Here is an 18,213-nt window from a genome sequence, read left to right as displayed (position 1 = left end):
CTTTAAAATGCTGGAATTTTTCTCTTCTGCCACCTGTTGCTCGAACTTCCAGCTGGCCTCCTTGTTTTTACGATGCAGCTGGTGCCAGTGTTTTGTCTAGCGTCTGCAAAGCTCTTGCTTGCTAACGGCAATGACTCATCCAGCGTGAAGGAAAAAGTTATTGTTTTGAATATCTCAAAGCTGTTTTGATTTGAGGATAATGAAATTTGATCTCCAGAAAGAAAAACAAGAGTTAAAATAACTTCATGTTCTGCGTCTTCTGATAAGCAAAACTGTAAATTTAATTCGCATCCGCTTTTCTTCAGAACCATATGTGAAGAAGAAAAAAAAAGTGCTCACTGTAGGGATGGTCACTGAGACTGATTAAAAAGACATTATTCAAGGGGAAAACTTTTGGAGGAGTGAGTGTTGACATCGAGAATACTCCTAAATCCAACATTAAATCGTCCATTAAGGTGAGAGTAAATAACGATCTACCATTTTGATATGTGAAAATGTGCAGTTTCATAAAGCTTGTTTTCAGTTCATTTTATGCTGATTGGCTAATTGGGACTAAATATACAGTTTAAAGTGAAATTCAATTGTAGAAATTGTGATGACAAAAAAATCACAAAATGGGAAGTTCTACTTTCCAGTACTTCATAAATACTGTGGAAAATGATGCTGTAGGTTTCTGAGAGTCTGTGGAGAAACTTAATCAACAGGACCTGGCAAATAAGTGGTGAACTGTGATTTTTCTAGTGGCGAGTGTTTGGTCACATGTTTTCTTTTGTCAAAAAATTCTTGCTTAGATTTTAAAATCTCTTTGAATCTTGGACATGTCAGTGATTAGCAACAAATGGATAAACCATATTTGCCATTAAGGATATAATTTTCGAATTGGAAAAGTTTGTTTACTTTTTGTCTTGTTGTCTCCATGTTTAATTGGTTTTTTCCTGATCCCAAAACAGCGTATGCATGATCCGAAGGCATGGCACATGTGAATTGTAGAATTTTGCATAAAATGCATGAAAAACGTGTCATATAATCACCAAATCCACTTGAAAAATATAAAGTCAAAGTGGGTGTACATGGTTTGGGTCCTAAACCTTCTTTCAGTATTGTTTCAGCGACCTTTCACAAGAGTTTATTGCACGTAGTTAGGTAGTAAGGTAAAGTTCTACATGCATACTGCACTGCCATGCAGGCACATTTAAAGGGTGTGGGAGTAGGGCCCCACACATTCTCAATCTTGGCCATTTTGGAGGTGATGTGATCAGCACCATACTCCAGCTGCCCTTAGTCCCAGGATTGCCCCCAAGTAACCATTTAATTGAATTTTGGTGAACCCCACAGCAGCTTTATGTGGGGACAAGGCCAGAAAAATTCTGACTTTAGGTCACCCACCCCCAGGAATCGAACCAGGTCTACCGCATGGAAGTCAGATGCCCTAACACCTGTACCACCACAGCTTCTATTCCATGTAGTTAAAACACTAAAATTAAGCTGGAGGATGGGTTAAAGGGATGTTTACCAAAGGTTAAGATGGGCAGGTGTCATATCGAGTACTGTATTTGTAATTTAACGCTCACGGAGTGTTCACTTTTTAACCCATCATGTACATTATTGTCAATAGTTTAACGAACTGCAGTGAACTCCTGAGGAAGGTTCCAGAAACTGGTCTGAAACATTGAGGTTGATGACACGGACTTCATGTAAATATGCTTTGACTATATATTCTTACAATTTATGTAGGTGTATTAATCTCTGAAATATATTTCTCTTTTCTTTTTCTATTAAGCAATCAGCTCCAGAAATCTCAGCCCAAGGATGAACTGATTCAAGAAGAGTTGATGCCATACTTAAACGTGAGTAAAGTAAATAGTGAATTTTTTTTTAAATATAGTATTTAATTGGTGTTCAGTTTTGTATTATAGTTTAATGTTAAGTTCCTCACTAGATGGCAGTGAGATGCTGCTGCATGAAGGATTGTATGCATGACATAAGATAACTTGAGTAATTGTTTGTGTGTGTATGCAAGAGTGTGAGGCACGTCTACAAATCATGGTTTATTTTTGCCTTAAACAGTGTGCTTTTTTGTGTAATATTTGTGTTATTTCAATTCATTTTTGGATTCATAAGCTGTGTGAACTTTCATTTGTGCACGGGATCAACATACTCCTGGACTTGCAGAAGTTATGCCAAGTGTTTCAACAGTGTACGAGGGTCACTATTTATATTTTGAGCTTTGGCAACACTGATTGAAGTTAGGCGCGATTTGACGTTTGCACGGAATCGTCTGGCATTATTGACCATAACGTACTTCAAATGTTTTGTCAATAGCTTCATTTGTGTTGTTTATGTTATCTTGGAGATTGCGCGACAACAATAAAATGGAATTAACTCGTGAACATTTTCGTGCGATGATTTTTTACGATTTTCGACGTGGATTATCAAGACAAGAGTGCATCGATCAACTTACTTCCACATTTGGCGATGAAGCCCCATCCTTTGCAACTGTGAAACGCTGGTATAACGAATTTAATCGTGGCCACCATTCGCTCACCGACGAGATTCGCGAAGGTCGTCCAAAATCAGTTGTTGTTCAAGAAAACATTGATGCTGTGCAAAACCTAATACTGCAAGATCGTCATGTGACATACTGTGAGATTGAGGCAACCATAGGCATTAGTTTCACCAGCATATATAAAATATTACATGATCATTTAGCTGTGAGAAAGGTATGTTCTCGTTGGATCCCACACAATTTGACAAAAACTCAAAAAGACGCTCGCGTCAATTGGTGCAAACAAATGCTCAATAAATACAATCGTGGTGCTTCAAAAGACGTATATAAGATTGTAACAGGTGACGAATCATGGATATATGCATATGAACCGGAACGTAAACAGCAGTCGACTGTATGGGTGTTTCAAGATGAACCCAATCCAACAAAAGTTTTTTTCGTTCTAAGCATATCGAAACAAATGGTCGCCTGTTTTTTCGGGAAAACTGGTCATGTGGCAACTGTGCTTTTAGAGGAACGTAGAACGGTCAACTCTGAATGGTACACAACAATTTGTTTGCCAGAGGTCTTCGGTCAAATACGGAAAACAAACAAACGCCGTTGGATCATTCTTCATCAAGACAATGCCAGCTGTCACACATCTCGTCTAACAACCGACTTTATGAACAGTCAAAAAATCGAATTGATGGGTCATCCGCCGTAAAGTCCTGATTTGGCACCCAATGACTTCTTCTTGTTCCCGAATGTCAAGAATAAATTGTGTGGACAACAATTTTCGTCGGCAGAAGATGCCGTTGATGCGTTCAAAAACCATATTATGGAGGTGTCTCAAGAAGATTGGAAAAACTGCTTTGGCAAATGGTTCGAACGAATGCAAAAGTGTATTGACTATAAAGAAGAATACTTCGAAAAACAATAAAGCAGTTTTCAATGCCAAATTCCTGTTTTTTCATTGTTAGGCTCAAAATATAAATAGTGACCCTCGTAACACCTTTGTTCAATTGGAATTATACCATATCAATTTGGAGCTGAGGTGGTCTAGTCATAAGGGCATGTGACTGCCATTCAAGAGACCCAAGTTCAGTTCCTGGGGTGGATGATATAAGGATGATATAATTTTTCCAACCTTGTTCCTGCATAAAGCAGCTCCGAGGGTCACCCAGCCTCAAATAAATGAATATCTAGGGGTAAAGGCTGCTGGATCATGGTTCTGATTACCTGCTAAATGGCCAAGATTGAGAATGTGTGGGGCGCTACTCCCACATCCTCTACGTGTGCCTTCATAGCATGGTGCAATATGCACTGGGAAATTACTAGATCAATCTATCAAAGTTTTGCTTTAAGTGGTAGAGCAGCCACAGGCTGAACTTCGCCCATGAATAAAGAAATTTTAATTCTAAAATATTTATAGTTTCATGTAAAATAATTACTTTACTTAATCACAAAATTTATTTCTCCCCACAATGCTCTTGCCATAGTAATGAATAGAGCCCGGATTTATAAGCGAAATGCATATTCTTTTCCAGACTTCTAATGGTAAGAAGAAAGGTTATACTTCGTATTACATACCTTGATGACCTATTTAACTAAAGTTGAAAGTGCTTATAAATGCTTATTTCGGCAGGAAACGGTTATGCTTGCTTATTTTATGATTTTGGTTAAAATAGCATATTTTACTCAAATCTGTCATATTTCAATTGCACTACGGCATCGGGATGAAGAGATCAATGCTTCTAAATAGCCACATGAGAGAAACGGCATCCTAGAAAAGATACAGTGCATCCATAATCATTTTTCCAAATTACCTGATATTATAACACAGTTGAAAGCTCGAAATAATACATTACAACATTCGCTTTCTCTTATTGATGAAATTTCAGTAACGTTGTCTTCAGAAACTCACGGTGTTGGTAAAATTGTGTTCGACAAGCTCAGTCAGTAATTACTGAAAAATCACGGTTACAAAACACTCTGCCAAATTTATAAAAAGATTCTGGTGAAGAAACAGACATTGAAGAGGAATTCACCGAAGAAGAACTGTGGTGTTTTTCACATGCTCCTGTGATGTCATGCGTGGAAAGAACATTTTCACTGTACAAATCATTCTTCACTGACAGACGCAGGAGCTTCACACAAGAAAATCTCAGGATGACCTTCCTTACATACTTTATTTTCCTGTAGTTTACGGTTATTACAAGCATAAGAAAACAGTTTTTTCTTTGTGACGTTTCAGGAGAACACACGCTCCTTTCATCAGACATTTATTTTCATTTTGACTAAAGATACAGTTATAACAATGGTTAGTATTTTTTAAACAAAAAGAATCTGTTATATAATGGATGTTGTCAATGTTACATTGTTGTAATATAGCAACTTAACTGTGAAAAAAGCAGTCTATTTTATTTTTATTTTAGAATTTTTTAAATTATGAATCCCAAATATCATCAGGTAATTCAAATTCATCATTGTTTTCACAAAGTCTCTTGATGTTTTCTGTTACATTAAATTTTAAAGATGGTGGCTTACTCCATTTGTGAAAAAGAAAACTCCACACTGGATCTATGTTACCATTTTCATTATTTAATTTATTCCAGTGTTCTTCTGCAATGAACGAGGCTTCCCAGACATTCAACTCTGTGTTTCCCGTTAATCTTTTTAAAACCCTTCTCTTTTTAATCAAATGCTTCTCTTCGATGATATGAGTTGACAAACCTGTTCTTGGGTTTAGATTTATAATGTCCAAATCATGTTCGTGCCATCTTATTGCCATTTTCCTTGCTGTTTGTCCCACATAATCTTTTGAACATGAACAACTTATATTATATATTCCTGTGGTTTCCACATCTGGTAGCGAGTTTCTCATTTTGAATTCATTAAATGTACATTCCAAACTTCTTGGTGCTTTAAAAACAATTTTGAAATTAAAACTTTTAAAAATTTTTGCAATTTTATGTGAGAATCCCTTGTGGAATGGAATGCACACAAATTTCTTTTCAACAGATTTTTCATCTTTGTCTGTATTTCTCTTTTCCTTTAGTTTTCTTGCAACTTGTTTTTTGATTTGGTTTATTCTGTTAGTGTGAAAGCCATTTTCTTTTGCTATATTAAAGAGCCTTTCTTCTTCATTTTTGATATCCTCATTATTAGAACATAGTCTTTGTGCTCTCAGGAAAAAATTTACAAATATGTTATCCATTGTTATACGCGAATGTTCTGATTTGGCATGGATGTATTTTTCCCCCGCTAATTTTTTTCTATGGACTGATGTTTGAATTGTTGAGTCAGTTGTCTTAATTTGCAGATCAAGGAAAGAAATTACATTGTTATTCATGGGTTCGCAAGTGAATTTTATGCGACGATGTGATTCATTTAACAATTTAAATACGTCCATGATGGTGTTCTCATTTTTAGCAATAATTAGCACATCATCTACATATCTGATGTAGAGTTTGATATCCGCACCTATCGCATTAACAATTGGAGATTCTATGTAATGAAGGAAAATGCTGGAGATGATTCCGGATACTGGGTTTCCCATTGATAGACCATTATTTTGCTGATAGATTTTGCCATCAAATATAAAGTAATTGTAATTTGCACATACAGTAAACCATCGAACCATTTCCCATGATTCTACTGGGTTAACCTTCATCTCAATAAGCCATCTGTGTAATGCATCTGTGGCACCTTCTATTGGGACACTAGGATATAAATTTTCAACATCAAAACTTGCAATACGATACTCACTATTCCAAACAATATTTTTTAGTTTCTGTTTGACTTCATATGCATTTTTAACACTGAATGGTGTTTGTTGTTTAATTATAGCAAGTCTTTCAACTAAATATTTGGATAGTTTGTATGCAGGATGTGTGAAAGTTGCAATGATGGGTCGTATTGGAGTTCCCGGTTTGTGAGTTTTTGGTAGTCCAAAGGCAATCGGCAGGGTTGAATTTTTGACAATGAGTTTTTTCTTCATTTCTCTTGGTATCGTGATACTGCTTTCAATTACTTTCTTTACCTCATTTATTATTTTAGTTATAGGGTTTCGAGAGGTTTCTGTGAAATTGTTTAATTTGAAACATTCTTCCATTTTTTCTTTATAGTCCTTAATTCGGATAAGGACAGGTTTATTTTCCTTGTCCGATTTTATTAAGAAAATGTCGTTTTCTTTCAACCAGATCTTGAAACCATGAACTTTTTTCCCCAACCTTATATGCTCTTTCTCCCGTTCTGTGTATTTTGGACCTCTGTTAGTTCTTCTGTTGTATTCAAAACTTAAACGTTCATCAAGAGCATCATTTGATCTGCAAATTAAGACAACTGACTCAACAATTCAAACATCAGTCCATAGAAAAAAATTAGCGGGGGAAAAATACATCCATGCCAAATCAGAACATTCGCGTATAACAATGGATAACATATTTGTAAATTTTTTCCTGAGAGCACAAAGACTATGTTCTAATAATGAGGATATCAAAAATGAAGAAGAAAGGCTCTTTAATATAGCAAAAGAAAATGGCTTTCACACTAACAGAATAAACCAAATCAAAAAACAAGTTGCAAGAAAACTAAAGGAAAAGAGAAATACAGACAAAGATGAAAAATCTGTTGAAAAGAAATTTGTGTGCATTCCATTCCACAAGGGATTCTCACATAAAATTGCAAAAATTTTTAAAAGTTTTAATTTCAAAATTGTTTTTAAAGCACCAAGAAGTTTGGAATGTACATTTAATGAATTCAAAATGAGAAACTCGCTACCAGATGTGGAAACCACAGGAATATATAATATAAGTTGTTCATGTTCAAAAGATTATGTGGGACAAACAGCAAGGAAAATGGCAATAAGATGGCACGAACATGATTTGGACATTATAAATCTAAACCCAAGAACAGGTTTGTCAACTCATATCATCGAAGAGAAGCATTTGATTAAAAAGAGAAGGGTTTTAAAAAGATTAACGGGAAACACAGAGTTGAATGTCTGGGAAGCCTCGTTCATTGCAGAAGAACACTGGAATAAATTAAATAATGAAAATGGTAACATAGATCCAGTGTGGAGTTTTCTTTTTCACAAATGGAGTAAGCCACCATCTTTAAAATTTAATGTAACAGAAAACATCAAGAGACTTTGTGAAAACAATGATGAATTTGAATTACCTGATGATATTTGGGATTCATAATTTAAAAAATTCTAAAATAAAAATAAAATAGACTGCTTTTTTCACAGTTAAGTTGCTATATTACAACAATGTAACATTGACAACATCCATTATATAACAGATTCTTTTTGTTTAAAAAATACTAACCATTGTTATAACTGTATCTTTAGTCAAAATGAAAATAAATGTCTGATGAAAGGAGCGTGTGTTCTCCTGAAACGTCACAAAGAAAAAACTGTTTTCTTATGCTTGTAATAACCGTAAACTACAGGAAAATAATTCTATCATGCAAGCAATGCGTACATACAAGAAAAAAAAAAAAAAAAAAAAAATTACATACTTTAACAGCTTTGAATAAGTTAAGAGATCTAATAAGCAAATATTTTTTCAGATTTTCCTGTATTTGCTTATGCTTATTTTGGTGCTTATTTCTTTATTTTTTTGTGCTTATTAACTTGCTTATTTTACTGTTTGATTGTGCTTATAAATCTGGGCTCTAGTAATGAATATGATGTATGGTGCATAATTTTAAGTAGGGATGTGACGAAGCTGAAAATTTACCGATGCCGGTGTACTCACCGATAATTTTTGGAACCGATTCCGATACATAAGATTATTAAACAGAAATGGGATGTTATTTTCAGCATGACAAAAATAAATTTGCTATGTACATTTCTATTGCATATCATATGTATATACATATATATTCTCAAGAGATGCGAATGTACATTTGCATCTACAAAATGTTATGTGAACCTTTAAGAAGAACATGGATTCTCAAGAGATTAAACATTAGTACACAAGCAGTTCTTTGAAATGCAAAATGAATTCCTGTTCTGCCAGATTCAACTTCAGAAACACGAGATTTGGAAGCACTTCAGGAAGTAACCTACTTCTTCTCTTATCTCAAATCTGTTCAGCAACACTGAATACTGATGCAGCAGGTATGCACAAGTATTTTCTCAGGACTTGCTTCAGGTTTGAATATTCATTTTTGAATTTCCAATACAACAACAGATCCTGGTTCAGCAATGTACTGTTTTATTTCCGATTTATAGTTAGGTTGATCCTCTGAATGAGTTTGCAATAATTTTATTACAAAAAATCTACAATAATGACGAATCATAACCAAATTTTCAATAAATCTTACAAAATTAAAATATAAAACTTATTAGAAGGTAAAAACTCTAGTATAATCTGTACCGGTTTAAATATCGGATTTTTGCCGATTCCGATACTGATGCCGATGTGTCAATTTCGGCCGATTTTCATACATCTGTAATCGGCTTCGGCACATCCCTAATTTTAAGGATACTTATTCTCCCAAAAAGTGTTGCACAACATTTTGGTGGAACCCATAAGATTTCCTTTATCCAGAGAATATTGATTGATTAATATACTTTATTTTACTTCACTTCTTGTACTTCGGATGAATAGACACAAACATCCATGCCCAGACCAGAATTCGAATCCAAGACCCCTGGCGTAGAACAATGTGGTAATCACTCTTCCATGGGGGCTGGCCCTTTATCCAGAAAAGTATCAGCAACCGATGTTATGTGATACCAATACAACTGCAAGGTGGCTACTCACTGGGGATTCTGCATGAATTTTTCTACGGAGACGTGAAAAAATTGCAACTTTTATTAATCCAAATCCCATTGAATTTATACTTATTTGTAAACGCCATGAGGCAAGTTTTCCACAGTTTAGCTATTCTTTTTTATCGATGAAGGGAAAGAAAGCTGTGTGGAAAATTCAACAGATTTCTCTCCATCCTTTAGTTTCTTAGTGTCCTTTGCAGAACAATTTATCTGACCGACGGGAAGATATTGCATGATTATATAATGAAGTTGATTAGTTAAATTTGAGTTTGAAATTCTTATAAAATTAAGAATTTTTGTAGATTAGTATGCATCGTAACGTTTGTGACGTGTTTTTGTAGATATATTAGATATGGATGAAATGGCGAATGTAAACTCTGCACCTTAAATTAAATATTTTAAATATGTACACTGTTTAATTGAATTGAATTATAATTTTTGGATACCTTGGAATCACACAGACCCTTTATATCTATTGTTAATATATTTTGTGTTTGTATGTGTGTGTGGGTGGTGAGAGGTGGTAATATAGGGTGAGGCAGTCAAACGGGAAGATTTCAAAAAATCACAAAAAATAGAGAAAGCAAATATTAGTTAATTTTTGAACATTAATGTACTGTACATGAGTTGAAATTGCTAGTGTACCTGAAAAATGTTAATTTTCTTTTAATATGGTGTCAGTATACATATTGTTGAAATAGAGAAAGTATCTAACTCCTTGTACTCTTCAATTTATGGAGTGTTCACCTTGAAAACCGGGAATTATACTTGAATTTTATCAAGGTCCTAGAGTAGCCACCCTAAACTGGTCTCAGGATGTACTGCCATTGTATCAGTTCAACCCTAATTTCAACCTGTAAATGCTATTTTTGTTTTGCTTCTTTTAGTGTACTTGAGTGTTATTAAATGTTGATTCTGTTTATAAATTTCACTTTAAAACATTGATTTATTATATATATGCATTTTTAATGTAGTGTGTAACTAGAACAAACAGGCAAGATAAATAAGAGAAGCTAAATTCTGTCAAAATATCACAATTGTTATTAGTAATTAGCGGCCCCGGCGCCTACCCAGCGTCGAATAAGATGGGTACCTGGGGGAAACCCTGGGGGGTAAAGGCGGTCAGGGGCGTGATGCTGATCACATCACCCCCACTCACGACCGGATCAAGAAAGTGTGGGGCGTTACCCCCACACCCCCTATATGCCTTCATGGCGTGGTGCTATGCACAGGGGAACACTTTACCTTTTTAATAACTATAATAAAGAAAATTGCATAATTACAAAATGACACACTTTTGCATCAAGTGGAAGTGGGTAAAGAAAATTTTACTACTCTGTGTGGTCAAAAATATCCGGACACTCACTGGAATTGCAGCGTGAAGTCCGAAGCATCCTTCATCGGATGCACTGGCAATCAATACCGTGTGGGGCCACCCTTGGCCTTGATGACAGCCTCCACTCTCACAGGCATACTGGCAATCAGGTGGTGAAAGGTATCTTGGGGAATGGTGGCCCATTCTTCGCGGAGTGCCGATATGAGAAGAGCAGTGGATGTTGGTTGGCATGGTCAGGCACGAAGTCGGTGTTCCAAAACATCTCAGAGATGTTCAATGGGATTCAAATCGGGGCTTTGCGCAGGCCAGGCCATAAGTGGGACGTTGTTCTCTTGAAACCACTGTCCCACACGGCCCTCAGTGTGGACAGGTGCATTGTCGTGTTGAAACATGCAATCATCATCCGCGAACTGTTCTTCGATGGTAGGCAGCATGAACGTTTGTAAAATGTCAACGTAATGATGTGCCGTGACAGCTGTGTAAAGCAACGAGGGGACCAAATGCCTTCCGTGAAAAACATGCCCACACTGTCACCCCACCTCCACCGAATTTCACTGTTGGCACAACACAGGATGCTAAATGTCGTTCTTGAGGCATTCACCACACGCACATACGACCATCGGATCGCCACATGGTATAACGCGATTCGTCACTCCACATCACGGATTTCCACTGTTTTAACGACCAGTTGCACCTCTCCTTACGCCATGTGAGGTGGAGCTTCGCTTTTAGTTGGGTGATGTGGTGCTTATGGGCAGCCGCTCGTCCATAGTAACCAAGTTGTCGTACCTCACGTCGCACAGTCATGTTGCTAGGATTACATCCTGCCCTGGTTTGGAATTCCTATATGATGGTGGCGATCGCTGATTGCCGGTTCTCTCGTACTACCCTATTCAACACTCGACAGTCTCTTGTCTGTCAACATGGGTGCTCGGCCAGAACGTTTTGCGGTTGTACACGTCCATTACGTTTCCACTTTACTATCACATCGGCGACAATGGACTTCGGGATGTTTAGAAGGGTGGATATCTCGTGCACTGACTTGTTACTCCTGTGGCACCCAATCACTTCACCACGTTCAAAGTCTGTAAGTTCCTTCGAGCATCCCATTCTGCTGTCTCATTCACTATGCTGCCTGTAGTGGTCCCTTGCTTGCCTCACCTCGCTGTAGATGGCACCACAGAGTGGCCTACTATGCGCAACACACATTTTGCCTGGTGTCCGGATATTTTTGATCACATAGAGTATGTACCATTGCAGGGGTTCCTTCATACTTGAATGGTTAGTACTCTTGCCTTTGGTGTAGCAGGTCCAGCCTGTGAATATTGGTAGGAGGTTGTAGGCAATTTGTGGGATCTCATTTGATGAAATGTTTAATTTATTCTTGTTTCTTTTTGCAAGTGTATCCTTTCAAATCCTCGAGATTGGAGCCTTCATTTCTCTGCCTTGAATGCCAGGTGTAAATTAGAGTCATTGCATTCCAGAAGAGTTGAACGCTCCATGATGCAAACACAGGTATGTTATTCATTCAACATCAATGAGCATTGGATAGGATAGAGTAGTGAAAAGCTGTACATAGAAGCACATTGTTGAATGTTAATTTTTCCTTATTTTTGAAAGGTGTAAGGTGCACTTTGCTACCATGTTTTGTCACGGAATGATGCAAAATGAACTGCACAATGTGAAATAAACTCTTAAACAAGAAATTTAAGGTTTATTTACCAATGCAACAACTTCTGAGGACTGAATTATCCTGTGAGTTACGCAAATCACAGAAAATTGATTAATTGAGAAGCAAGAATGGACTCCTTTATACAGGAATAAACTTAATACTCTGATAACTATATAAATGTGCTATTAGAAGTGAAATATTAATTTTGTGTTATAAGTAGGCCTCGGAAGTTGATAACCTTAAAATATCTCCAAAAATGACCTTAAAATTATTAAAAAATGACCCAAATATAATTTCCATCCTTAAAATCAAAGCTTGATTTATCACATATTTCAAGAGACTAGTTGAATAATTTGATATAATCTGTTGTTTGGTAGTTTAAACCATCGATGCAAATAAAAAATTACCATATTTACTCGTGAATATGTAAATGTTACGTTAGTCACGGAAAAAATGTATATTTTAGAAAAGGTAAAGAAGGAATGAGCAAAACGACGTATAAAATTTTGAATGCCATTTCTCACGATTTTTCACTTTGTAATGTAATGGAATGCCAAGAAAAGCAGTGTCATTCTGGCTGAATTCAAGCAGGCACCTTCGGTCATATGGGATGCGTATCAGTGGTATTTGTTGAGCAAGAAATAATAGAAAATAAGTTTCTGAGCACTACAAATCCATAACGTAATTTTGATCTTGCTTTCTACTATTACAGAATAAATAAGGTGGTTAAAGGTTGAAAGCTTTGGGATGCTAAACACAGTGGAGGGAGGGGATTACCATGGTTAAAAGCTGAGGCTGTGAAGGAGCAGTTAGCGCACATGAGGACAAAATGCAGGACAACACACACACAGTCCTACAGAGGATTATACTGACTGTAGATTCAGATACCAGAGTCTTGGTAGCCTGCAACCTTGCAGTTATTGGGGCGTAATATATGGAAGTGAGGTTACCTTTGGGTGCCTTGTCAAAATGCCCAATCCTCTAGAAATTGTGTTGCATTGTCCATATGGGTTTTTGTCTTCATCCATCTCATCGTATCACCATGCATCATCATCACGTTTAGCCAAAGTGGCCTAAATAATCTAATTCAAACAAACAATTGTGCAGATATACTGTGAGCTGGAGTGAGCATCATCCACTTTAAAATTGAGTTACTCATTGGTGAATATCAGTTTGAATTTAAACCAGCCTCCGGTGTAGTGTTTAGTGCAGCATGCAGTTAAGCCATGGGTCCTACGTTTAAATCCTGGCAAGACACAGATGTTACATTCTGTTTGATCCCTTACCTATTTTCATGGGGTCCTTGGTTCGATACTCGGTGGAGGCACATAGTGGTTCGGATCCCACTTTAAACTGTAGGTCCAGTCCCAATAAGCCTTACTGTGCATAAAGTGGACGTAAAACACAAAATCAATCAAATCGAACCTTACCTATTTTATCACTTCACCTTTTGTCCCCATCAGTAAGATTGGTCAGAAATGAGTTCTAAGGGGCAAACATTGACGGCCAAGTGTGGCCGCAGGGGCCAATTACCGCCCACAAGTTCAAATTTTATGCAAATAGAAATACTTTTCGTAAATTTTTCTTGCTTCACTCGCAATGCCTCCTTTTCTTAGTCTTATCAAGCTTATCAAGGCGGGAGACGGCCCTAAATTAAAGAAAGTTGTAAAATTGATCGATTGATTTGTGTTTTTTTTTTTTTAAAGTATACTTTATGCATAATAGGACTAATTGGGACTGGACTTGTAGTTTAAAGTGGGATCCGAATCACTATGTGCCTCCACCGGATATCGAACCCGGAACCCCTTGATCACAAGACGACGATGTTACGACTACCATCGGGGAGGCACAAAAGTTGTAAATGATATAATGCCATGGCGTTCCATGAAATTATTTGGGCCCTATTCAATTAACATTGATTTCAGCCTGCAAAAAAATTGGATCCAAAAAATTTCTTGCTCGCTTTGCTCGCAATTTATCTTATGTTTGTTCACTGTAATGTATTATAAATCACCAGACAGAGATATAAGACTTGTCTTCATTGATTTTCTTTTAAGTGCATCAACAATTGTTTTCAGGAAAGGGAATATGCACATTTGAGAGACAACTTATGTAATTATTGGTGTTGGTTTATTGTGAATTGGTTGTGTAATGTATTTAAATAATATATGCTGTATATACTTTTTATTAAAGAAACTTTGAATATGTACACAATTTAGTGTCCACGTCACTCCACGTTGCATATATGTGAAACATATATCGTGCATGAAAGTTATGTTAATGTATGAAAGACTTATATTTGGAATGCATTTATCAACCATTTTCTGTCTTGTTTTCCGTTATTAATGTGAAATTGAACGTGTTAAAAAAATTATTCAAATTGTTTGTGCAAACACAAATGCTTTAGCACAAACTTCTACCCCCTTTTTGCATAATTTATGAGTATAATAACGTCTTTGACACTACCACTACTAATAGTAATAAAATGTTGGTCCTGGGTTCAAATCCCAGCTTGGGCATGGATGTTTGCAAGTATCCATTCATCATTTCCATCATGCCATGGCCATCACTCATCCCCATCTTCGCAAATTAGCCAAAAGTGGCCCAAGAAGCGAAGTAAAATAAAGCAAATCAATAATAAAAATAATAATGTTATATTAACTTTATTAGTAACATTATTATTATTAACATTATTATTAAAATTATTATTGTTATTATTGGTATGTTTATCCTGGTACTTGCCCCCCCCCCTGACAAAAATTCGTGATTGCACCTCTGCTAATGCCACATGCTAAACATAACATATTTGTCTTACCTGCAGGAGCACAGAAAGTAGACAGCAAACTTGAAATGTGTGCTGCGTTTCCCTTTCGTATTCCCGCTCTGTGATAGTTGAGGCAGGCAAACAATTTAATTATTTTCAGAATATTTATAAATACAGTGAAACCCCAATTTTGGATTCGCGGATTTTACATTATCCTGCATTATACATTCAATCTTTAGGTCCCAAAATAGCAAAATGGTAATAAATTTTTCTCGATTTTGCATTTTTCTGTATTTTAAGTGTGTCCAGCTTGGTCCCCTGATAAACGTAAATTTGAAATTCCAGATATATAAGTATTCCATCTGAACTGTAGCAGAATTTTACTCTAAGATAATCACAATATTAGACTAACTGTCATTTAATACGAAATCAACTTTTCCACAAAATATTGGTGTAAATTGCATATCTTTGCATAATTTTAAGGATTGACACAAATGACATCTAAAATTTTATTTTTTTGTGCTGTTTTTTCTCTATCAGTTTTGGTTCAGCCATAATTATTATTATTATTGCTAAGGGAGTTAATGCCCTGTGTTATGAGAAGGATGCAACTACATATATTCAGTGTCAATTCACCCAATATAATCTTTAATAATAAATCATTGAAAGTATATTACTTGTATTTATTCTGTTTCTGTTACTTGTAGGTTCTTGTGGACTGTGTTCCAGCAGAGAATCCCAGGGTGTCGGAGAGACTGAAATACTTCTATTGTGCTCGAGTTCCACCAAAGTGGGAAGTTGAGGTACAGCGATATCTTATTTAATGCTTAATTAACCTTTAGTAGCAGATGGGATCTTTAACGATGTAGCCCCTCTCTGGATGCTAATGTATGGGGAAATGGTAGAAGGGAAATTATTGTTGTAGAGAGTTCAAGTTTGGAAAAGACCAGGCTGTTGTGGGAAGTGAACTATATTTTTATCCCTCTCAAGAATTATACTTAGAGAAAGAAATAGAAAATTAAAATTTTACCTGAATATATTCATTTGACAAGTCAGTATGGGCCAATCTGAGTTTGTACTAGGCAGATTAATAGGTACTATATCGGTATCGACCAATATAGGCATATCTATGTATCAGTTTATCAGTAAAATTACCAATTATTTCAAGGATCTGATATATCGTATAATTTAGTGCAAAATTCTGCCATTTTTGGTATAATTTTTATGGATAATCTCCATGCCATACTTTTTTAAAAAGTACATATATATACAGATGGGGGACAAAATAATATGAACACCTGTGAAAAAGTATGCCACGTTTCACACCGGCAGTACAGCAGCACCACCTGGTACTGAAGTCTGCCACCTAGTGGCCGTGAAAGGGAAGGTATTAGTCCGTCAACAGCAGTCATTGGTGGTGCATTCGTCTAATGTACGCTCTCAAGAGACGCTGCAATGTCAGACCTGACAGAGTTCCAAAGAGGCCTGATTGTTGGAGCACGTTCAGCTTGAGCCACGGTGATGGAAACAGCAAACCTTGTGGTGTGTGCAAGGAGCACAGTATCAGCCATTAAAACAGCGTACACAACACAAGGTAAGATGGCGTCTTCAAAGCACAACAGTGGACAAAAGACTAAGCTTGCTGCTCAGGATAGGAGTGTGTTGAAGCGCATAGTGGCCCGAAAGCACAAGCAATCGTTATCCGAGATAACGTCTGAAATGAACAGGCATCTCCAGGACCCCATTTCAACCAAAACTGTCAAAAGGGAACTCCATGCTGCAAACATTCATGGCAGAGTGGCAATTCGTAAGCCGTTGGTGACATCACGTAATGCTCTCAAGCGACACCAATGGTGCAGAGCTCACAGAAGTTGGTCCCCACAGCAGTGGCTAGAAGTCATCTGGTCTGATGAATCAACATTCAGACCACCGGGCATGTTTATGTGTGGAGAATGCCCCAAGATGCTTTTCATCCTGACTGCCTCTTGCCGACTGTGAAGCATGGAGGTGGGTCCATTATGGTATGGGGTGCGATATCTTGGCATGGTGTGGGACCACTTGTTTTTCTATATGGGAAGATCAACGCCAATCACTATCGGAGCATTCTGGGGGATCATCTCCATCCTTTTGTCCAGACTTTATTTCCTGGGGAGCGGCCGCTTTTTCAAGACGACAACGCTCCTATCCACACTGCTGGGTCTGTCCAAACATGGTTCGAAGAACATGACGATGAAGTAGGACATCTTGAATGGCCCCACAGTCTCCTGACTTGAACATTACAGAACCTTTGTGGTTATATTTGGAGTCCAAACTGCATGCTCAAAGACTGCCTCCAGCCACACTTTCGGAATTGGAGACTGCTCTGGAGAAAGAAAGGCTCCATATTCCCTTAAACATTGTGCATGACCTCTATGCATCCTTCCCACGTCGCAATCAAAGTGTACTTCAGTCACAGGGTGGTCCAACCCCATATTAATAAAGATTTTCTCTAATTTCACAGGTGTTCGTATTATTTTGTCTCCCATCTGTATATATGCAACTTCTTTTGCACTGCAGTTACCTGAAACAATGAACTATTCAGGTTCTTCATGTATCATTTGGGATTTTATATTAGATTAGTAGAATATCATTTATCGGTATCGGTACTTTACCAAAAATGTATGGCCCATTCCTAGTTTGTGCAAAGGTGAGATTAGTATTTTACTTCCTCTGGAACTCCTTCCCTTTTCACCAGAACCAATCAAACATCAAAGCTCTATGGCAATCACTTCTCATTTGATGATTTTTTTTATGTATATTAAAAAAAAAGTAAAGAGCTTCCCTGTGCTTTGCAGCACACCATGAAGGCATATAGGGGTGTAGAGTTAGGGCCTCACACTTTCTTGATCATGGCCAAAAGTGGGGGTGATGTGATCAGCACCACGCCCCTGACTGCCTTTACCCCCCAGAGTTTCCTCCAGGTACCCACTTTATATGACGCTGGGTGCACGCCGAAGCTGCTTGAACAGGTGGGAAAAATCCTATTTCTCTCCCACCAGGGATCGAACCTGGATCTCTCGCATGGTAATCAGACACCCTAACGACTGAGCTACCACGGCTCATTTTTTTATGTATATATCCTTTTATATGTAAGGCCATTGTTATTAAATTTAAAAGAAACAGCTTTCGA

At 37.0% G+C, this 18,213-nt stretch overlaps 1 protein-coding gene across 1 annotated transcript in view; it reads left to right on the top strand.

Moving 5' to 3' along the window:
• Positions 1 to 18,213, top strand: part of LOC145980641 (tetratricopeptide repeat protein 27) — an 85,437-nt gene that overhangs the window by 36,175 nt on the left and 31,049 nt on the right. The window contains exons 7-9 of the mRNA XM_083113676.1: positions 1,781 to 1,847; positions 12,010 to 12,123; positions 15,752 to 15,847. Coding sequence (XP_082969802.1) covers positions 1,781 to 1,847; positions 12,010 to 12,123; positions 15,752 to 15,847 — 277 coding nt within the window. The remainder of the gene's footprint in view (positions 1 to 1,780; positions 1,848 to 12,009; positions 12,124 to 15,751; positions 15,848 to 18,213) is intronic.

This window comes from Lepisma saccharinum, chromosome 28, assembly GCF_977018435.1.
Source record: "Lepisma saccharinum chromosome 28, izLepSacc3.1, whole genome shotgun sequence".
In the NCBI taxonomy this organism is placed as follows: domain Eukaryota; kingdom Metazoa; phylum Arthropoda; class Insecta; order Zygentoma; family Lepismatidae; genus Lepisma; species Lepisma saccharinum.
The sequence above is the reverse complement of the archived record's forward strand: the minus strand, read 5'-3'. Positions and strand labels throughout refer to the sequence as shown.